Genomic DNA, 23,414 nt, shown 5'->3' on the forward strand with positions numbered 1-23,414 from the left:
GGCCGCCCTGGCCTGTCTGTCCCGAGAGCCCCAAAAGTCCGCGAGAAGTTCCCCGGTGGGGGGCGTTTCGGGCCTCCCGCGCCGCCCGGCCCGCGGCTTGCGCCCGTCCCGGTGCGGGCCGCACGAGCGCGGGCGCAGGGGCGCCACCGGGCCGCGCGGGCGGGAACGCGCCGCGGCCGCCTCCTCCTCCCTCGCTCCCGCCCGCAGCGGCGGCGGCGGCGCTTCCCCGCCGCGGGCGCTACTAAAGAGCACCCCACCCGGCGCACTCGCCGCCAGGCGCCGCCCGCGAGCCTCCGCTGCCATGCCTCCCGCGCGCCGCCGCTCGGGCCCCCGGCCGCCGCCCCGGGCAGTCGCCGCCGCCGCGGACGCGGGCGCGGGGGGCGCCGAGCTGGCCCGGCTCCGGCCGCTCGCGCCGCGCCCCTGGCGCTGGCGCTGGCTGCTGCTGCTCGCGCTGCCCGCCGCCTGCTCCGCGCCGCCGCCGCCGCCGCGCCCCGTCTACACCAACCACTGGGCAGTGCAAGTGCTGGGCGGCCCGGCCGCGGCGGACCGCGTGGCCGCGGCGCACGGCTACCTCAACTTGGGCCAGGTGAGTGCGGCCGGTCCCGCGCGCCCAAAACTTTCCCGGCCGCCGGTGGGCACGGCGCGAGGGGGCGCCTCCTTCCGGCTCCCGGCGCCGCCGCGGCCGCGCGTGCTGGGCAAGGGTCCCGAACGGCTCGCCCCTAGCGGTCGGGGGGCGGCCGGCGCGCCCTGCAGGGAGTCGCCGGGGGACGCGGCGCCCGGGACGCTCGGCGGGGCCCACCGGGTGGCCCGCAGGGGCGCCCACGCAGGCCTGGCGAGCCCGGGGGTGCAGTTCCGCGGGCCGAGGGGCCGGGCGCGGGCACCTGCCCGGCGGGGCGGGAGAGGGAGCCAGTCGCGGGCGCCGCGCTCTGTCCGCGGGCGCTGTCCTCAGTGTCCACCAGGCTCTCACTGGCCGCGGAGCCCTGGCTCCGCCACGCCGACCCCGCTGCCCTCGACGGGCGGCGCGGGGCCCGAGACCCTGAGCGCGCGCCAGGGCGGCCCGCCGCGGCTCGGCGGTGACAGGCGCATGGCCCAGAGTCTTGGTGTCCCGTGCTCTCTCGGCGGCGTCCGCGGCTCCCGGAGGGGAGGGAGGGCGGCCGGTGCCGGAGCCTGGAAGCAGCCGTCAGAGGCTTTACCGGCAGCTCAGGACTCGGCAGGGGGCTGGGGGAAGGGGGGGGGGGTCCTGCGTTGCAAACTCCTCCAGGCCCCTGGAATTTGCTTTGTTTGTAGGCTTCTGTCGCTGTTCCAATAGCAGCTCTCCCCATACTAGCTGTAGGACCTTAGGCAAGTCACTTCCCCATCCTCTTCATCTGTAGGGGCGGTGTCATTGTGTACTGGCTGCAGTTGTTGGGAAGATCCAGTGTTGGCTGGCAGCAAAACCCGGGGCCAGGGCTTGACCCTGGTCAGTGAGCCCAGAGTCCTCCCACGGCCTGGGCTGTCGCTGTCGCTATTACTGGGTTAGCAGGAGAGGACAAGCCCTGGGCCCAAAGGTGGCATAACTCCAAAGGACCACCTAGGCATATCCCTTTTCCTTGCCCCAAGGCCACCAGAGTGGCCGTGGGGCAAGGGGTTGATTTATGGCCCGTGGAGGAGGGGCTGCAGGGACTGAAATGTGCTGTCCCACCAGGGGACCTTTCGGTGCAGTTAGCCAACCTCCTACAAACTATACACTTTGAGGATCGAGTGAAAAGACAGGGAAGTGCCAGCTCGTAACTCAAACTCTGGTGCCAGGCGGTGTTAAATTTAGTTTCATCATTATCTGTGATGGAAGCCACCAAAGTGTGGTGTGGCCCTAATGTAAATGACATTTCTTCTGCGTCTTAAGTCCCGCACAGACGCTGCTAATGTGAAATGGGCGGCCTTCTGGAAAAGCAGATTCTGCTGCTTGCCCTGTACTTCACACGGCAGGTCTGAGTGTGTCTGGGAGCACGGCATCCTATCTTTTGTGTATCTAGATCTATCTATCTCTATTGACTGCTCAGGTATCTTCAAACATCCTGTGATTGAAGTGTTTGCCTTTTGGCAGCACTGGCTTTGTTTCTGCCTGTGGTTCCTCAGTCTCGCTGGCTGATGGTTCAGACCAAGGAAGGTGGTCCTCAGGGTTCCATCCCCATTCATTGCTCGGGGCCCCAGCTCCTGCTACACTTCACTGCTCTGCCCAGGTGGCCTGGCCATTTGTCTTCAGCTAAAAGTGACTCTTAAGCTGCCTGGTAAATTACAAAGTGCCTGGGTTTCTGGCTCCTATAATTAAAGGAGCAGGGGGGACCTGAAGTTGAGCTGTGAGGCTCCCGGACATTGCCGTGAGTGGCACACACAGTGATTCCCCCTCACAGTTCCTGTCCACCAGAATCAAAAATGCCAGGGCTTTGAAACAACTTCTGTCAGACTCGCCCGAGTTGAATTTCATACGCAAAGTCTGCTGTTCTCATTTTGCCTGTGGGGAAGGTTCCTTCAGGTATGTACCTGCCCCGACCTGGGACATTCTGGGGGAGTCACTCAATGTCTCCCCAGCCCTGTCCATTGCAGCCAGGGTGGACTGCACGTAGCTTGGTCGCTCGGCTTGGGAGGCAGGGTGCTGGGGGTGGGGGTGCCCCTCTGGAGACCTTTGCAAATGGAGGGGATTAGTTGGTTGGGGATCCGGCCAGTCTCAGAGGCGTGTGTGAGAGATTACTCAAGGAGAGCCTATTACTCTTTATTCCAAAACCAGCTTTTCTCCCTCCCTCCCCCAAGTGAACTGCTAATGTGGAAACGGCCTGGAGCATTCCACCCTCTACCTGCTAAATAAGAACTCTTTAAAAACCTTATTTGCCTTTTTCAGCCAGGAGAATTTGTGACTCATAAATAAGTTGTAGATATTATTAGCTTTGATTTATGGATAAGGCGACTGAGGGGAAGCAAGGCATGGAAGCTGTTCGTGTCTACACAGTGCGTGTCGCCTCTGACAATTATGCTCCCTGCTCTTTGTCTCCTGCGACGTTCTCTGGTCTCAGTGTCCTTTGTGTGACTCTTTCCCCAAACCCTTACCGGGCATTTAGTGTTATGCCCAGTACCTGCCCTGACTTACGGCCCTGCTTTTCTCGTGGGTCTTTGCGATGCTCTAACTTCTGGCTCAAATGTGTTACTCCCTTTCATGCAACTAACAACCCCATTCCATGTATTTAACATGGTGCAAAAGTAGAGATGGGTGGTGATTCACCTTTCTTGAGCATGGAAGCCTTTCAGATTGATCATGACTCTGGATCTTCTCCTTTGAAAAATATGCATCTTTAGGAACCAGACAAACTTAACCTCTTTTTTTACTCCTTTATTCATCATGATTCTTGAGTCCCAGATAATGCACCACAATGTGAAAGAAAGAAAGAAAGAAAGAAAGAAGAAAGAAAGAAAGAAAGAAAGAAAGAAAGAAAAAAGAAAAGAAAAGAATAAAGGAAGGACAGAAGGAAAAGAAAGAAAGGAAGAAGAAAGAAGGAAGGAAGAAGGGAGAGTTTGGAAGAATCAAATGTCATTATTGACAGATGGCATAACTACGTGAATAATCCAAGAGAACCTAGAGACTATTATAAGTAGTCATAGAACTGAGAAGGGTGCTTGATCGACAGTAGCAGCCTATCCAAGAGCAGCATCTGAGAAGATAAAAGAAATGATAATACACTGTAGAATAAAAGCCGTTAGATACCTAGGAATACACTTTTGAAAAAAATGTGAAACTTACCAGCAGATTATAAAATATTTGAAAGATGTATTAAAGAAAAGGCCTGAATAATGGAGGGATAAGTCATGTGCATGGATGGGAGGGCTGATTATCACATGCCCCCCCCTTAATCTCTAAATTCAATGTAATTTAGTTGACATGCCAACAGGGTTTTATATGGGATATGAAATCACACAAACGTATTCTAAAATTCACATGGAAGAGTAAGTTCCCAGAATGCCTGAGATGACTCTGAGAAGGGGGGAAAAGCAGGGATGTGCTCTGCCAGAGAGCAAAATTTCCCATGAAGCTGGGGTGATCAGGACAGTCGGACATTGGCCCCGGGGATGGTCCCCTCCAAACAATGGATTTGACTTAAACCCGGGCAGGTGTGGGAACTCGTACGTGCGAACAGAAGTGTTACAGATGGATAGGAAGGGATGGGCATTTCAATCAACGGCGCCGAGAGGATTGACTCGGGAAAACAATCGGATCCTGACCTCACCTCACACTACCCAGCAATAAATTCCAGCTAGAAATAACCGGAGTGGAATACCTTTATGATGTTGTGACAGGAAAGGATTTCTTAAACAAGACACGAAAAGAACCAATAAAGGGAGAGATAGATCCATGAAGATTCTATATAACAAACACATCATAACAGAATTTAAAAGCACATAATAGACTAGAATAAGTATCTGTGGCATATAACACACAGGTTAGTGCACAGATTATCTAAAAAGCTACAAATCAGGGCACCTGAGTGGCTCAGTTGGTGAAGCGTCCTGCCTTTGGCTCAGGTCATGATCCTAGGGTCCTGGTATTGAGCCCCGCATTGGGCTCCCTGCTGGGGGGGGGTGTCTGTTTATCCCTCTCCTCCCCCCTCCAGCTTGTGCTCTCTCTCTCACTCACTCTCTCTCACTCTCAAATAAATAAATAAAATCTTAAAAATAATAAAATAAAAAGCAATCAAATAAATCAGTAAGGAAAAGAGAAATGCCAGGTAGAAAAATGGAGAAGTGCGTGCATAGGAGAGTCAAAGCCCCGTGTGAAGCATCCAGCTCAAGTTCAGGTAGCCTGAACTTGAGGAAGAAGGGGAAGCCTCTGAGGAGGGAGGGGGAAGAAGCTGGGAGAGGGATGTCAAGTGGCCAGGAAACTTGAGAAAAGCCACTCAGCCTCCCTGGGAGTTATGGGGACAACACAGCCCGAGGCAGCAACGAGAGAGCCCGCTTCACGCCATCGGATTGGCAGACGTGGAGAAGGGCTTGTATCAAGCGTTGGCAGGATGTGGAACCACGGAGCTGCCCGGTGCTGCTGGTGGAAGTGGAAATCAGTAGAACTACCTCGGAGAGCAGTTGGGCCCTTGGCAGTGAGGTGGAATTGTACCAGAGCCTTCACCTCTGGACTTCCACTAGAGAGATCTGGCACAAGGGCACAAGGGGCCTTGCAAAGTGCTGTCCCAGAGGCATTTTGTAAATGAAGGGAAACACAGCCTAAATATCCGTGAGTAGAAGAATGGAGAATGAAGTCAAAATGGTCACTGATGGAATGCTAGACGGTAGTTAGAAAGGCATTAACCAGACAGGTATCTACATAGATAAATCGCAAAAATGATGGCGAGTGAAAAGGCACGTTGCAGATGCTCGGTGCGGTAGGATTTATGTAAACTTTAAACACAACACACTAAGTGATTCTATATTATTTATGAACGCTTACACATGTAGGCGGCATCCACATCAAGTTCAGGTTGGTAGCAGCCTCTAAGAAGGGAGGGAGGGGGAAGGCGCTGGCAGAGGAAGGAAGAAACTCTCTGCGGTGTTCTAATTCGTAATTTACATAGATAGGTACATGGGTGTATGTAACATGCAAATGATGTACAAAATGTGTCTAAGCATTCTGTGCTCTTCTATCAAAATTTATAGGGTGACAAAATTTATGTGGTGACACGTACACGAGTGCATGTATGCCAGCACACACACATGTACAGCTACACACATACACACACGTATACGTAGATACATGTGACATGTGCGAGGGGAAAAAAAGAAAAGAAAAATGCACATGATATGCACACGTCCTGGTGTTCCTGGATCATCCGAAGCCTGTCTGTGGGCACACAGGTGCCTGTGGGCCTGGGGCGAGAAGCCCCTGCTTTAAACCCCCTGCACAGGGCCTGTCTGCTTGTCAAGCAGTTGGTGACCTGGGGAACCGGCAGGCCTGGCTGGGATCACAGGGCTGTTTGGACGGAGCCACACCCAGAGCGCTGGAACCCTGTTCTCCTCCCAGGCTTCTCTGTCCTTCAAAGCATCTTGGGGCCCACACGGGCCTCACCTAACCTAGGTACGTTGCAGCCTTCGACACTGATGACTCCCAAGAACAGACACGTTGTCCATGTGAAAAGAATGGCAGTAAGAAATTCTCACAAACCAAATCACGACATCTCAGCATCTGTAGCTTTTGGAAGTGATGTTTATCTTAAAAGTGGCGCTTAGACACCATACTTTCCCTTGCATTTTTGCTTTGCCTGGGGTATTGAGCTAATTTGTTGGTTCTGAGTCTGAACGTAAAAAGTCAGGCGGGCTGCCAGGGCCCCTAAAAGATCTAAGAGCCTTAAATGATTTTGAACTTGCCTTAAATAGTTTTGCTTAAAATAGCTACCGAGAGGGACGTACCTGGCCCAGAATTTCAGGTGGGCCTGCATACTTCGCTTGTCAACAGAGGAGCACTGGCATGCTGCAGACGGCTTGCTCTTAGGGTAAAAAACACAAGCGGAAGCTTTAGCCAGGTGTTAAAATAATGGGTCAGGATTCGTTTCGACCCGAGTGTTGGGAGCTCGAGGTGGACAAGGGGAGGCCCGGAAGAGCAGTCACCTGTGACCTAGTTATCTGGTTTTGATTTTCGGTCTGAGGCTGTCTTACATGTACGCTCTGAGCCAAGAGCCACGCGCACAACTGGCCCTGGGAGCAGAACGGGAGAGTTTCTGGGTGTGAGGTGGGTGGGTACCGACGAGACTGGGGTTGCGAAGCTTGTGGCCTCATACGCTGGCATTTGACATCTTTCTTCAGATGGTGACAGTTTTCAGTGGACAGGGTTTAGTTGAGTGGCCTGCCCTCGTAAGTCCCCGGGGCTGTGGTGGAGAGGTTCCTGGGGCTGAGTGACCGTGCATGGAGCCAGGTGGCCAGGAGGAGACTCAGAATCAGGCCAGAGGGGACGGCTCAGCTGACTGGTCGCCTGGAAGAGTTTGGGTTTCTCTAGGCAGAAGCCCAGGACGAACATGAGAAACAGCAGTGCACGGGGTGGAGAGCCCCATCGGAGAAGAACCTCGAGGTTCACAAACAGGGCCACAAAAGACGGTTCACACACTGGGGAACATCCTCGTCTCTTTTGAGTCTCTGAGCCTCTGCTCAGACTTTGCCTCTAAAACGTAGTTCTCTGATCTTCCACAGCCCAGGCCACGTGGCTGGCGTGTCTCCCCCTCCTTCTCCCAGACCCCAGCACGCTGATGGCTTCTGAGTGATATTTATCGTGACTGCCTCTCTCTCCCTTCTGGCTCTCGGACCGTGGCTTGGCCTTGGCAGTGACCAGGCCCAGGCACGTGATGGTGCCCAAGCCAATGTTTCTTGTGTTGGGTGTTCTCGCTAATGGAGCCTTGCACCAACCCGGCAGAGAGAAGTGTCACCAGGCCTGTTGAACCATGAAGAGAGCTCAGGTCCAGTTAGGTTCTGACTTGTGCAGGTCACAAACCGGTGACTGACCGGCCAGGGCCCAAGCCCATCCTCTCTGACTGCCTTCCACTGTGATGACAGATGGCCCTCCTCCCTGTTTCTCGTATAAGGATAAGCCACCAGGCCAGAAAGCCTTTCAGTTCTTTGCTGCCATTGACAAAGAGCATATGTGGACCCCACTCGCCACTGTTTCTCCTTTCCATCTGGTTCACACACACACCCACACCCACACACACCCACACACACACACACACACCCACACACACCCACACACCCCTACAGTGCTGCATGTCTGCATTGTTCTACCCAGAATAGTTGGGCCTTGCTCCTTCTCATCAGTATTGAAACTTGTATCTCCCCGGGCGCCTGGGTGGCTCAGTTGGGGAAGCGTCTGCCTTTGGCTCAGGTCATGATCCCAGGGTCCTGTAATCGAGCCCCACATCGGGCTCCCTGCTCAGTGGGGAGTCTGCTTCTCCCTCTTCCTCTGCCCCTCCCCCCACTCATGCCCTCTGTCTCTCATATAAATAAATTAAAAAAAAAAAAGAAAATGAAACACCTCTCCGTTTTGGAGGGAAATAAGAAAATGCCCCAGCCCCTTTGGTCCTTTAGGATGCAGGCTACACGTAATTGCTTAAGCTCTGCACCTTATCAACCGGACTGATCACCCCTTGCTGCAGACCTTCTCCTCGCTGTGTGGTCCCTGGCCACAGAAGGGATCATCTACCCTGGCGTCTGAGCTCGAGGCTGCCTTCCCCACCCCCTCCCCCCCTCCCCCTATGCCTCCCGTCTGATCTGTATCTTGGCCTGTCTCATGGGTCTCCTGGATGGCTCTCAGGCCCACTGCCTTCCTGCCACTGTTGCCCAGCACAGGCTGGGGTCTCTGTTACCTCTCCCCCGCTGTCCTGCTACACGGCCTCTTTCTGCCCTGCCCGCAGCTCCAGTTCTGCCGAACCACTTCATGCTCCTGCTTCCATTCAGGCTTCCTTACACGTTCTTTCTACCTAGGATGGCTTTCCCACCCCCTGGTTAGCCCCTCGTCCTTCCCAGCCATCTGCAGGCCTGCCCGATTTCCCCAGCCCCGTCGTCCTGACATCGCCTGCTGGCTTGTCTGTTTCTGCCCCTGGGCTCTGGGCTTCCCGGTAAGTCAATCCGCAGCCGGTCCTCCAGGCTGCGGTCAAAGATCAGTTCCGCCCCTGCCGTTCTCTGATGGCGGAGGGGTCACTCAGGGCGGCCAGAGCACATGCCCTCATTTACTCAGAGTTTGCTGCGTGCTGTCATTGGTGCCGGCCCCTCAGAGATAAGAGATGTGGCTTCTGCCTCGCAAGAACCTCTCGGTGGAGGAGGTGGTGAGCGCTGGTGAAGGAGCAAGGTCGCCTCCTATGTCTCCACATCAGTTGGCTGAGCCATCGCCACCCACACTTTTTAAAGTTTAATCCCTTTCTTTTTGGAGTCACCCAGCAAACGGGCCGCTCCTGGGTTTGAGCTTGTGTTTGTGCCCTGGGACGACCCTCTGTGCAATGCTCTAGTTTGCTTCCAGGTCAGGTCAGCGGCAAGGGGAGCAAGGCCCAGCCATGGCCTGGAGCCCACCATGGCTGGTGCAGACCCGACGGGGCCTGTCATCCCATCCGATCCCAGATCTTCCCGATGTCCTGGCGCCTCTGCTGTTGGAGGATTTTGAAGACCCGGCGACAGGCACAAGGCCCTCTGTCCCGCGCGGGGAAGAACAGGGATGAATACCCATCAGCCGTTGGAAGGCAGCCTCATGCTCCACGGGATGGGCTCGGCAGCTCAGGTTCCCATGGTAACCAGCCCATCAATGCCCTTAGTGTCAAGACGGTACCACTGCTGAGAGGAAGAAACAGTCTCATTGTCTCTCCTTTGGTTGCTTGGGTGCAGACTAACCATGCTCCCTGCAGGGCCCAACAGCCTCTGGCCCCATGCCCCCCCCCACCCCCAACAGCATACGACCTGCTCGCAGAATCAGGGCTAGAAAGTGGCCGGCAGCTTCGGCTTCCTACCCCTCCTTGGGGCCTTTGAACTGCTGTCACTGGCTGACATCAGTCACTTACAGAGTCCTTGTTGGGTGAATCCGACTTCTCAGTGGGGAGAAACAGCCCAACTGGCTCAGGCTCCCGCATGCCAGACTGCATTTGCCACAGGGGTAGATAATCTGTGTCCCACGGAGGCAGGCGGGGTTTTGGAAGGGCCCTTGATTTTCAAACCCTTGTGTCGACACCTCTCAGACATGATCTCCTGTGTTCATTCAACCAGAACCTCCTTGTTGCCCAGGAGGGCGGGGAGCGAGTCCACACCGGTGATCTTGTCAGACTCTTCAGGGTGGGCAGTCTGTCTGGGAGGGTGGACAGAGGGGCTGGTGGGGCTACCCTCTTGTCAGGGATGGGCCCGCAGTTTCCCTGGCCGGGAGAAGGCTCGCCCTTTCTCATCCTCTGTCCTCCGAGCTGGAAACTGGGACGCATCCACTGGCCATGGCCCTGTCCACTCTGGCCTCGACCCAGAACCCTTCCCTATTGCCAAGTGCTCCAGCCACTCCTTTGCCATTCTGGAAACTTCCCCTATACTTTTCTCTTTCTTTTGCACCTGCTATTTGTTGCAGTCTTTCTAACCTGGGGGCCCACTCCCGGTATGGTCCACCTGGAGAACGCTGCTCTTCAGAATTAGTCAAAGTGGTGTTTCCTGACCCGTCTGCTGCCTGACAGGCCTGAGCACCGTGTTCTCAGAGCTCCACGGAGGGTCTCAGCTGGACCCCTGCCACCTACCACATGTGCAGACACAGCATGGGAGCGCCCCGTGGTCCTCATCTTTGTTCATCTCTGCATTCACAGGCCCTTGTCCCACTCACGGCCCCCACACCACCTCCCAGATACACCTGGTGGCTGTGTTTCATTAGGAGGGTTATAACAGAGTCACTGTGTTCCAGTACTTCCAACACGACTACCACCAGCCAACTCCTACGTTATGGACCCTACCGATGAGGAAGCGCTGCTCTGATCGTCACCCCAATGCCCTAGGAATGGCCCAGATAAGCCAACGGAGGCTCCGAGCTGATTGAGTGACTTACTGCAGCTTTAGCAAATTTCAGAGCAAGGCTTTCAACTTGGACCACTTCGATTCCGGGCCTTGCTCACAGACAGTGCCCGTGTCCATGCTAGGAAAGGCTGCCGAGAGCCGGCGGCACCTGAGCTGGCCACAGGCCTTGAGGTGGGGGCTCTCCAACACGTAGGTGCAGGCAGATGGAGCGCTGAGCTAGAAGGGGCGCCCTGGGGAGGTGTCTGCGCAGTCCCATCAGAAAGGACCCTCCCTTCTCATCAAGTCTCTGGCCCGGGGCTTCACTTCAAACGTTTATCTCTGCAGGAGTGAAGGCTGCCCATAGCATTCTTGACTCTGGAGTCCAGGAGTCTCAAGGGCAGAGAACTGTCCTCGGACACCGTCCCTGCAACCTACCAGAGACTCGTGTTTCCCACCCCGGGAGGAGAGTGGAACACTGTGGAATCAGATCTCTGACAAGAAAGCTGGAACCCCATGAGGAAAGAAGGGGCTTAATGAGGGCCCAAGGATACGCAGAGGGTGACACAGCCCAGTTATAAAATTGTGTCATTACTTAAATTTTCTTGGTATTATATAAGAGGAGTACATGTAGGTAGAATATTTGGAAAACATGAAAAAGAACAAAGAGAACTCCAAAAATCATTTATAATCCTTCCACCCAAAAATAATCACCGTTAATGTTTTGGACCATGTCCTTTCATTATTTTTGTTTTTAAACTGCATATATGCACGTGTGTGTGTGTGCATGTATGCACGTGTGTGTGCAAGCACATGTGTGCATGCATATATCTGTATATGAATGTGCACATATGTGTATGTGTGTGTGCACACACACTCACACATCCATGAATGTCTTCTACAAATGGGAGTGTACAGTTTGGCACCTTGCACCTCCCAAGCCTAGAGTTACTTACTCTATGGTAGAATATATTTTTTTTAGATTTTATTTATTTGAGAGAGGGAACACGAGCAGGGGTGAGGGGCAGAGGGAGAGGGAGACATAGACTCCATGCTGAGCAGGGAGCCCGATTCAGGGCTCAATCCCAGCGCCTTGAGATCATGACCTGAGCCAGTCAGACACCTAACCAACTGAGCCACCCAGGCACCCCCTCCATGGTGTAATTTTTAATGGCTGCTGAGCTGGCCCGTACGTACTTCATCTTTCCCCTCACATTTTAAGTCAGTGGATTCTTTGCAACTCATTGGAGAGTCGGGTCTGGAATGTGAGCACCGTGCAGGGAGGCGGAAGGGGTTCTGCCACCACCTCATCTCCCACTGACGTGCCTGGCACCCCGGACACAGCGGCCCATCACATTTCCCTGTGTCCCCCCATCCCACCTCACTGGCCTTGCAGAGGGCCCAGGACTCGATACTATTTGTTCAACTCACAAGGTTTTTATTGAACACTTTCTTCTTATTTTAGTCACATGTGTATTACATAGTCTCCCATTGTGAAGGATTCAGGCAGTGCAGATGTGTAAAGAGCAAAACCCCAAAGTCTTCCCCTTGTCCCATCTCCAATTCCCTTCTTCCCCCAGATGCCACCACGCTTTCGCATACGAATGTTTCAGAAACACACGTATATGTGAAGGTTTTATTGTTTTATATTAATGGAATCATGATAAACGTGTTTTTCTGCACCTAACTCTTCTTAAGCCTAACCATAGATCCTGGAAAGCTTTTCACTCTAGTACGCAGAGATCTACTCCATTATTTCAAAAGAGTTTTAAGCTATTTTACCGGTGTGACATTGTTACATCATTAACCTATTAACATTCATTGATTCGCCTCCAGTTTTGTTTTGTTCTGTTTTTGGTATTATAAACAACATTGTGGTGACCATCCTTATTCATGCCTCTCTGCGCCCATGTATGAAAATTTCTGTATGGTATATAATAACAAACCCAAATAATAGTTAGAACAATAAGTACTGATCACGGACACCTATCTGGCCCTTTTTATGTGCCAGGTAATTTTCCAAGTGTTTTCCTGGTATTGACTCATTTAATCTTAGAAACACTATGAAATAGGTGCTGTCATTATCCCCATCTTACAGATGAAGAAACCAAGGCACAGAGAGGTTAAATAACTCGTCCATGGTTACACATCATGGAAGTCAAGATTTGAGCCGAGATGATGTGGCTCCAGAGATTGGGGAACTGCCGAGGCAAAGTGCGTCTGCGTGTTACGTGGTGTTAGACATTGGCAGGTGCCTCTCCAGGCGGGCGGCGCCAACCAACCCCGCCCCCAGCAGTGCACAGGGTGGGGGTGTGCGTCCTCAGCATCTTGGGTGGAAATGATCAATTGTCGTAGTATTTGCCAGTTCCTCCAGGTGGAAATGAGAACTCGTGGTTGTTTTAATTTGCTTTCTTCTGATTCCTGTTAAATGCCTTTTCATAAAGTTATTAGTCATTTTAATTCTCCTCTGAATTGCTTATTTTCATTCTTTGCCCATTTTTCAATTGGGTTATTTTTCTTTTATCTTAGTGATTTGTGGGTGCTGTCTCTATAGTGTGGATATTAATCTCCTGTTTGTAAATACATTGCAGATATTTCTCCCATCTGTCACTTTCCTTTTGAACACTGTTCAGAGGGTTTTGCTTCCTTGTTTTCGGAAGTAAAACCTGAAATTCCATTTGTTTGCAAGGCTTTGGGCTCGTCACTTGGTGTAATTCAATGATTATAATTTGTTCAGTCGGGATCCTTACCTACGACAGACAGGCACTTGAATGAGGAATAGTGAAATAAATGGAGAGACGGGAGCCAGATGCTTTAGGATAATAGAGAGTAGAGCTGCTTTTCACCTGGAAAGTTCAGGGAAGGCTTTGAGCCACACCTCGGGAGGGCTCGCTGCATTTTTACAGAGGGACAAACAAGGAGTGGTGTTTTTACAGGTGGGTCCTGACCAAGCGCATCAATTTGCATCCTGTTGGAAAACAGCTCACCTCGGTTGGCTTAGTAGAGAGTCTCATAAGGGGCTAGTCATCGAGGTGTGAATGGGGATCCGGGAACCAACAAAAGGTGTTGAGGCACCTGGAGACCAGCAGCCACGGTGGGGGGGGGGGGCATTACTCACCTTGAACTGAAGGGACCAAGGGAGAAAACAGGCTAGTGAACCCCTGTTGTTAGGAGCTGAGCTGCCACTGCCCAGGAGGCAGGCTCTGTCTGGCTCAGCCCCCCGGCCAGACGCTCCGGAAGTGTGGCACAGGTGGGGTTGCTGGAAGGGCACCGGGCAAGGCAGAGAAGGGACACTAACCAACAGTAAGGATAAGGAGAGAAAAAAACGGGGAGGGGGGCATAGCAAGAGCTCAGCAAGCACTCTGATGCCTTCAAAGGGCAGAGGAATCCATTCGCCACTTCTTTTATCGAGCAGCATTTATTGGGTGCTGGCTCCAAGCCTGGCCCCGTGCAAGGTAGCGAGTTGCAGAGATGCGCCAGGCTGTTCGCCTCCGGTGCTGTGTGCCTCAGCGCCAGATTTAGCTTGCCACGTGTCCTCTAGGACGGTCACAAGCAGAAGCGTGTGGTTTTGTTGCTGTTAGACCCCATGTACCTGGATCCTTGCCTCCTTGTTCCAGGCGGAGTTTATTTAGAAATGTGTGTCTGTCTGAGGACAGACTTGAGCACGGAGAAATAAGTCTTCTTCTGGCCATCATGGCCCTCGGTCTAACACACATCTTGATCTTCTGCTGTTTTTTAAAGCTTGAACAAACAAACAAACAAACAAAAAAATCCCCTTATATGTGTTTCTCCTTGATAAAGCTAATTTCTGTAAAAAAGAAAAGAAACCTTATTTCTATCCTGCTATCAAAGTAACTGTTCACGACTGAGCTCATTAACAGTCTTTTTAACACACGTTGCTTAATTTCTCATTTGCAGGAATATGACACTATTAGCCACGAACAAGAAGCAGGATTTGTTTCAGTGGCTTAAACAAGTTTATGTACCACAACTTTGCCAATTCAAGACCCTCACACCCCCCCCTTTTTTTTAGTGCAAGATGCAAAAGCTCATTTGTGAGAGTGAATGTGTTCTGTTCCTGCAGTTTCGTGTTCTCATACAAAATGAACTTGTTCGTACTTTCTAGGATTATTTTTGCGGGGCCGGGGGCCGGGGGTGGGGAGGTGGGGGTGGGTGGGATTTACTTTTGCAAGGAATGTGGTTTTCTAGTTTCCTCTGATATCTGGCCACACCAGGAACATTGTGAAACCAAACTGATTCCTTCTCATACTAGTCTTTAAATCCAGACAACCGCCCAGAGGTAGACAGAAATCCTAACTCTAGAAGCCTCTAACTGTCTTTATAAGGCTCTTGTGGCTGGGGAAGGGGGGGGCACCCACGTAACGGTGAGCCGTGTCTTAAAGGCGCTCCTATTCTAGATAGGTACCTATCCAAAGCCTAACTAGGAGAATCTTTCTGCTTTTCCCTTTTGATATTCATTCACGGAGAGCGCTGGATATGGTTCTATTTTCTTCTCGTGTCAGAAGTTCAGTGGCTGCCCTCAAACTGCAGAAAAGCCTGTCTTCAAGCCAATTTGTTTGCGTTCCTGAAGGTTGGTTTTACTTTCCAGCACTTGGTTCCTTTCCTGAAGTTAGTCACTTACAGGGCTTTGTACTTGGTCTGTGCCCATGGCTATGCCAGCCTGGGTTCGTCTTCCTGCTGGCAGCCACTCAGCATCCTCCCTGCGTTGCTCCTGCACACTGACCTCCTTGGGGGAGCCTTTCAGTAACCAGGTGCTGCCACCAAGAGATCTTTCTCCCCCCCAAACCCCGGGGGAACCTGTGTGTGCACTCGCCACCACTTTTCTCCCCTCGGTGTCTAGATTTTATTTGAATCGTGTGGTCAGCTTGCATGAATGGAATTGCAAGTCTTAAGGTAGGGCTGTGTTTCTGCTGGCGCGGTGGGCACAAAGGTGATGCTCAAAGATCATAGGGATGATGGGTGCCACTGGGTGGGAGCAGCCATCTTGCTAAACCTGACAGGTCCATCTCAAATGGTGTGTCCTTGTCCTGAGGTCTTTTTGGGGAGGTTCCTTAGTTGAGCCCAGTTTGATTTCTACATCCGCTTTCCATAGCAGTGGACAGTGTGTTGACTGCTACGGCCAGGCCTTCCTGTGGCCAGGAGGAGCCGTTGCTGTGGCTTTCCTGGCGGGTCATGGTGCTTTGGTAAGAACATCACACCAGCAGGTGCTTCCATTGACCCAAGCGTGTCCCTGGTCTGCCTGTCCCCCTGTCCAAAGTTTCTCCGTAATCCGAGGTACTGTGTCTGTTGGGCTTTTTTCCCCCCAGAGGATTATGAGGTTCCCTGGAACATTCAGCTTGCTTGCCATAATTTTTTAAGATCTTTAGGTCCATCAGTAGGAGAATGGATAAATAAATGTGACATATTCATGTACTGGGCCCTCTTTACTCAGCAAGAAAGAGGAGCAGACAAGCAGCAGGGACAAGCTCATAGACATAATACAGAATAAAAGAAACCGTGCACCAAAGAGTGATCTGATTCCATTTACAGGAAGTCCTAGAACAGGCAAAACCCATCTGTAATGGAATAAAAAACTAACCTGTAGGGTGGAGATGGTCTGGGAAGGTGCATGGGGAAGCTTTCTGGGGTGCTGGCCAAGTTGTGTATCTTGCTAGGGCTCTGAGTTACATAGGTATAAACATTTAGCAAAACTCAACAAATGTACAATGAGCGTTTGTTCATTTCATCATATGTCACTTTTACTTCAAAGAGGAAAACCATAAGCAAATATTGAACCCTCCGTAATGATGTGTATGTTGAAGTCTTTAGGAGAGAAGTATACTGATACTGCAATTTACTTTGGAACGCACCAGAAGTAAGACGGATGGATGGATGGAGAGAGAGACATGGATAGATGAAGAGAAATGTGATAGAGTAATTGCAGTAATTACGTTAATGACAGAATCAAGGTGCTGTGTATGTGGGTGTTTGCTGTACAATTCTTTCTCCTCTGCTCTATGCTTGAAAAATTGTAGAAGCAAATGTTGGGAGAAAAAGATTCCTAGGGTAGTGGTGGGATAGGTTGGATTTGGGAGAAATCTGTCCTTGGAGACATACTTAAAATTTGTGTTTGGGGATGAGGATTAAAAGCCTAGAGATTTAACGGGGCAAAGGAGGTCATCAAAGAAAGCCCCATGGAATGTGACTTGGGGGAGGGGGGAGGCATAGGCATCTGCAAGGATTACTGTGGCTCCCTGAACTCCTAGCTTGTTCGTTTTACAGGGACAGAAGGATTCAGCCCTGGGGAGAAGCATCCCAGTAAATGTAAATGAGTGGAGTCCTGCAGTTTAAGGACCTTCCTGCAGAGGAAAGATAAGCCCACAGCAGATACCCCTGGCACGGCCATGGTCGAATGGGTTGCTTGCCTGCTAATTATCTTCTCGTCTTGCTCTGCAGTGTTTTTCTAGTTCCGGGATTTGAATTATTGACTTTATGTAGAATTTTCAGCCTCCCTCGTGTTGTCGAACAGAAGAGCGGGAGTTAGCAGCCGTTGCGTACAGAGTCCTCATGGATGGGTGTCCAAAGCTGGCCCCTGGCCCCTGTGCTCCCCAGGACTTGTCCCGGACCAGGTGCAGCAGAGACACAGCCATCGGGTTCTGTTTCAGGAGAACCTCTGTTAGAGGAAGCTCCTGGTAAATTTAGGGCACGTGTGAGGAGTGGGGGTAGGGAGAGAGCAGGAGAAGAATGAAAGCATTATTCTAAGAAGCTGCTTTTATTTATAGATTCTCCTAATTCTATTAAAATGAATGCCAGAGGAATATAAAACTTGGAACACGTAACACATAATAGGAATGAAAGGACGTTAAGCTAAAATAGGGAACAATGGTAAAATGAGAAGAGTCTCGGTACCGAGAGGAAGATGTGACATTTTTCTGAAATAAAATCATCTTCAAGCACACGGTACAGGGAAAGTGAATTAAAAGAAGGACTTGATGAGGAGAGGACTTGGAAGGAAACATAAAAATATTTCATAATGAAAAGGAGAAAGTGTTAAACTGACTCAAGGGGAAAACAAAGACAGAGATTACACTAATTACATTATAGAGACAAATAAATAAAATGTCATTGTTGCAAAAGGAAATAAAACTAATTAAATACTTAATATGCGTTAAGAGGAGTTGGCAAAATAAAATGTATCAAATATGATAAAATATGTAAATAGTGATAATTTGCCTGCGCCTTATTTCCTGCATATAAAATGGGAGATTTTTTATTTCCATGATAACACATTAATAGGACAAGACACAAAGTAAGCGGCCACATATATTAGGCTGAAATCAAACAAGCAGTTTCAAATGAACGGATTGATGAATGAATGAGGATTCCTTAAAGCAAGGAGTTGAAAAACACACACTCAAAAGGGAAAGCAACAGAACTACCCTCTAAGATGAAAATCTAATGCATTAAGACAGAATAGAAGGTGCCAGTAACTCAACCTCTCTGTGCCACGGCAATTTCTACTGAAAAAGTGGAAGTTAGCATCTCCGACAATCAAACGCTTGGAACAACTCCAGGCCCGAAGCAGACACTCAGTGCATATTAATGCTAATAATATTATCATCATGGTGATTATTAATACCAAAAGGGAGGGAAATAATATGTCCTTTCAATGTCAGGCATTGGAGGCAGAGCTAGTAAAAGGTGACCTGGAGAAGGTTGCAAATAGGGCGCTTCTTTTAACCTTTCATCTTTTTTGGGGGAGAAGATGCACTGATGGGAAAAGTTTAGGATGGGAAGGGCAGAAGTTAAGCCAAGCTAAGAAAGAGCCAATGAGGGGCGCTTGGGTGGCTCCGTTGGTTAAACATCTGCCTTTGGCTCAGGTCATGATCCCGGGGTCCTGGGATCAAGTCCTGCATTGGGCTCCCTGCTCAGCAGGGAGTCTGCCTCTCCCTCTACCCCTCCTCTCTGCTTGTGATCTCACTCTCTCAAATAAGTAAATAAAATCTTAAGAAAAAAAAAGAAAGAGCCAATGAACCATAGTTTACAAAGCCAGGACATTCCGGGCTGCAGGCCGTGCTCATGGGCTCGCTCCCAGGGAGGTGCCTGGCCTGGAGCCCCTGCAGCCCACAGCACGTGGAAGGTGCCCTCCTCAGCTCCTGGCACGCTCAGCTGGGCTTGTGCCCACCACCACTGATGCAAAAGAGGGCCCTTTTGCTTGGAATTAATTAATGATCCTCTCTTGAGGATAAATAAAATAAGGCTTTGGATTAAACGCAACTTTCCATGTCAGTTAGCCTACGTGGGCATCTGGGAGCCACATAAAGCTTATGAAGGAATAGTCCAAAGAGGGCCTGGAGCAGCTCTCCCAATGCACATTTGCCTATTAATTACAGCGGACACATGTCCACGTTCATTTCCAAAAGAGAACTGGGTGCCTGGAGATGCTGGATTTTTTATGCATTTTTCCAAACTTTTCTTAGCCTGGGCATCACTCAGGATGGATTGCACAGAACACTGCCTCTCCTAATTAAATGAGCCAGAGGCATAATGGGACTCTGGGAACAAGGAGGCAGGAGATGGGTTGTTTTTTTCTTCTCTTGCTCCCCCCTCCCCCATAATAACCAAATTTCCCCATGATGCATGAAGACATGCGTGTTTTTCATTTTATAGGACTATTTTGATCTGGTAGCTCTTCCAGACAGAGCCAGTGGCAAAAATACAGACTTAGGAATTAGAAGAGGCGGATTCGAATTCCAACACTTTTGTCTACAAATTGGTCAACAGTTGACAAGTCACTTAATGTCTCTGGATGTCAAGTCATATATTCATTCTGTAAAGTATGATTGTAATGATCATTACTCAAATAGCGCTCTCATCTGGCTTTTGGATCGCGGTGTAGACTTAAGCCTCCATGTAACTGGGTGGGGTCAGTCGTTATCAGTGCAGATGCAAAGTGGGCCTCCTTCCGAAACAGACACTGTGTAGGCGCTCCAGCGTGACAACTCACACCATCCACACTGGGACCACCGGCCCAGGCCCTGGGGGGGGGGTGGCCACCCCCATTTCTGAGAACCCCCTTCAGCCTTCTCCCCCACATTTTGCCTGGGTTGGTTCCGTATTAGATTTTGGAGGCACTGTGGAACGCCGGGGACTTGTAGAGACTTGGAGTCACAGCCTGCCTTATGATGTGAGAGCTGAAATTTGGAATGATCAAATTGCTGTAATCTAATTTAACCAGTAATCTATAAGCTCCCCTTCTGAGAGCAGATAGTTTGCATGCTACTGGGGAGTAATACACCCTGTGCCCCCAATTTCAGGGCATTATCAGATGGTCACAAGGAATGCATTCAGATGCAAATCCAGAAGATGGTGGCCAGGGTCCTTTCTTTCACATAGCAGATCTGGAAACGGGCCCTCCAGGGTTGGCGCTGTGCCTGGCGGTGCCTTTGTCTACTCAGCCACACTCAGCAGGAGGGCTCTGCCTTTGTGACCATGGTGGTTGGGGCACCTTCACGCCTCATGTCCAAGTTCCAGGTAGGGTTGGGGGGCAAAAGGTCGAAGAGTGAAGGTCTTTCCCTTTTTGTTCAGGAGGGGTCCCCTTCCCCAGCGACTTGTGCTGACATCTCATGGGTCAGAACTATGCCTGTGGCCCTGCTAGCTGCAAGAGAGTCGAGAAATCAGGATTTTAGATTCTACAATCTCTCTGGAAGGCATGGGTAGCGGAGAAATTGTTGAAAACAGAGGCAGGATCAGCCAACCACGCATCACAATGACTGTAGTAGGGTCCCACTATCTTATGGATGATCTGGAAGGAGAAGAGGAAGGGAGAGCCTTGTGTTATCACAAGAGAGAAATTACCTCTGAATTTTGCTGAGATGAAGCAGCAATTCAGTGAGGAGCAAGCCCTGACCCAGCTGCCGTGGGGAATGCAGAGTGGACCAAGACAAGCCAGCTGGTCCCGTCCCTTGCTCTCTAGCAAGGGAGATGCCTGTACCAATAACCATATACCAGGAGAATGTGGTGAATTATCTAGCAGGTGATACTGGAGGACTGGGCAGTGGGGGATCACTTCCACTTTCCAAAGGAAAAGAGTGAAAGGGGGGGGGTGAGGAGAACGAAGAGGGTAATAATGGCGATCAGGATGGGGAGGGTCGTGGTGATGATACGGATAATGATACTGACAATGACAAGGATGGTAAACTCTTACTGGGCCAGAAATTCTCATTTGCTCCTTATAGCCACCCCACAAAGCGGGTACCTCTTCCTGCCCCCCGGGTGGCAGGTAAGGAAACTGAGGCACATAGAAGTTAAGTGAGTTCCTTAGATTAGTCACGGCAGAACCAGAGCTGACAACACATGTATTTCTACTTCATTATCTTTAAAACATGTTATTTGATACGTAGAAAACAGTTCCTGTGTGTGTTGGTTATAAAGAGCATAATAATAGCACTTAGGAAGCCACCACCCAGTCCAGAAACTAGACAGTCATCAATGTTACTTATATATTTCTCTCCTATCTTACCACTGCTAGAAGATTAACTGAGGCATATTAAAAATTTTAAGAATTCCTTTGAGCAAAAATCTTCTTGAATTTTGCTGCGCTGAGCTGGAAGTGGTTAGGAGTGCCCTATTGATAGGAACAAGAGAGAAGATGCCAAAACAAAGCAAGGAAATGACTTGATTGGCTGTAGTCGAAGTGGTTGCCTCGGCTGGAAAGCCTTGCTGGCTGTTTGAGATTGGCTGTCCTTGGGTTTTGATTTCTTAGCCTTGAGGCATTTACAGGCTTAGGTTTTGGTTTGCTTATGTAGGCTCTAAGGAATTAGAGCCACCTCAGTCTAATGGCCTCCTTGTGTAATTAATTTAACTCCACCTTGCCACCACCCATCCAGCTCCACAGGGTAACTGCTGTCCAAATGGTGTGTGCATCGCGAGTGTAGATACAATTAGACAATGCATGGCTCAGTTTTGTTTTTTGAGTTCTATAAAAATGATGTAACAGGGCACGTGGTCTAGGACTTGGTTTTTTTCTCCCTTAACGTCATGTTTTTAAGTCTCAGCCACATTGTAGCTACACTGTTTAACTGTGGTTCATTTATTCTCACTACTACACAATATTCATTGGCCAACAATCATAATGTATCTGTCCATTCTCCTGGCAGTGAATGTTTGTGATTTTTATTAAGAACATTGTTGCTAAGAATAATCTTGTACATGACCTTGGGTGCGCCTATACCAGACTCTTGGATACTTGCCTAGAATTGGGATGACTGGGTTTATATATTGTGGATACCAACCTTTGTCTGTTACAAGTGTAGGAAATAGCATTTTCCAGTTTGTGAATGTTTAAAAAAAAACTTGTATAGATGTCTTCTGATTAAATCGAGTTAACTTTTATGTAATTGTATTATCAATCTTTTCTCTTTTTATAATAGTTTTATTAAGTTGTAATTCACATACCATATGATTTACCTATTTAAAATACACAATCCAATGGTTTTTAATATATTCACAGAGTTGTGCAACCATCACTGCAATCCCTTTTAGAGCATTTCATCACCATGGGTAGAAACCCCATACACATTACCAGTCATACCCCATTCCGCCCCACACCCCCAGCCCCAGACAACTACTAACCTACGTTCTGTCTCTATATATTTGCCTGTTCTGGACATTTCATATAAAGGAATCACACAATAGGTGGTCTGGTTTCTTCCACTTAGTGTGTTTTCAAGGCTCATTCATTTTGCAACATGTATCAGTACTTCATTCTTTTTATTTCCAAATCATATTCCACAGTATGGATGTACCAGTATATGGATGCATTGTCTGTCTATCAAGTGATGGACATTGAGGTTGTTTCCACTTTTTTGGCCATTATGAATTATGCTGCTATGAACATTCATGCACGAATTTTTGCGTGGATGTATGTTTTTACTCCTCTGGGTTTATAGCTGGGAGTGGAATTGCTGAGTCATGATAACTCAGTGTTTGACCTATTGAGAAACTGCCAGGCTGTTTTCCAAAATGGCTCCACCATTTTACAGTCTCATCAGCAGTATACGAGGGGCCCGATTTCTTCCCATTCTCATGAACACTTGTTATTATGTCTTTTTTTATTGTACCCATCTCAGTGCTCATCGTGGTTTTGGTTTGCATTTCCCTGATGGCTAATGTTGTTGAGCATCTTTTCATGTGCTTGTTGGCCTTTTGTATCTCTTCATTAGAGAACTGTCTGTTCAGATCCTTTGCCCACTTATAATTGGTTTGTCTTTTATTATTATCTATTCTAAATGCAAGTCCCTTATCAAATATGTGATTTGCAAATATTTTCTCCCATTCCGTGGATTGTCTTTTCACTTTCTTGCTGGTGCCCTTTGCAGCACAAAAGCTGTTGTTTTTTCCATCTATTCTTCCATTCTCTTTTAATTGGTATATTTAGACCATTCACAGTTAAAGTGATTGTTGGCATCATTAAGTTAATATCTACCATGTTTTCTGTTTGCATTTGTCCTCCCCCCTCCCTGCAACTTTTCTACTTTCTCTAATTATACTGGAGCCTTTTAGATATTTTCATCTTATCTCCTCTCTTAACATATCAGTTATGCTCATCATTGCATCCCACCCTCCTTGCCTCTGTCAGTTGTACCCACCACTGACCTCTACCTCTTAGGATCCCATGGTTCCCATTGATAGTAGGGAAGGAACCCAGGGCCATTGGAGCATCCCTTGGTCATCCGCAGGCTGGAAATGGCAGCCACCACAGGGCTCTTTGGGGATGCCGCTGCGCCTTGCCCAGGAATCTGCTGAACTTGTTGGTGAAGGGACTGTTGGTAGGGGTAGTTTAGGAGATTTCACATAACAGGTCCCTCCAACATTCCCATTCTCCTGATTCCCACCTCACCACCAGTGGCAGCATC

At 49.7% G+C, this 23,414-nt stretch overlaps 1 protein-coding gene across 2 annotated transcripts in view; it reads left to right on the forward strand.

Moving 5' to 3' along the window:
• The first annotated feature begins 301 nt into the window (after positions 1 to 301).
• The window catches only part of PCSK6 (proprotein convertase subtilisin/kexin type 6), a 179,913-nt gene continuing 156,800 nt past the window's right edge, over positions 302 to 23,414 (forward strand). For both annotated transcript variants that reach the window (XM_040642686.1, XM_040642687.1), the window contains exon 1: positions 302 to 586. In XM_040642686.1, the coding sequence (XP_040498620.1) occupies positions 302 to 586 (285 nt within the window). The remainder of the gene's footprint in view (positions 587 to 23,414) is intronic.

Source organism: Ursus maritimus, unplaced genomic scaffold, assembly GCF_017311325.1.
Source record: "Ursus maritimus isolate PB19 unplaced genomic scaffold, ASM1731132v1 scaffold_27, whole genome shotgun sequence".
In the NCBI taxonomy this organism is placed as follows: domain Eukaryota; kingdom Metazoa; phylum Chordata; class Mammalia; order Carnivora; family Ursidae; genus Ursus; species Ursus maritimus.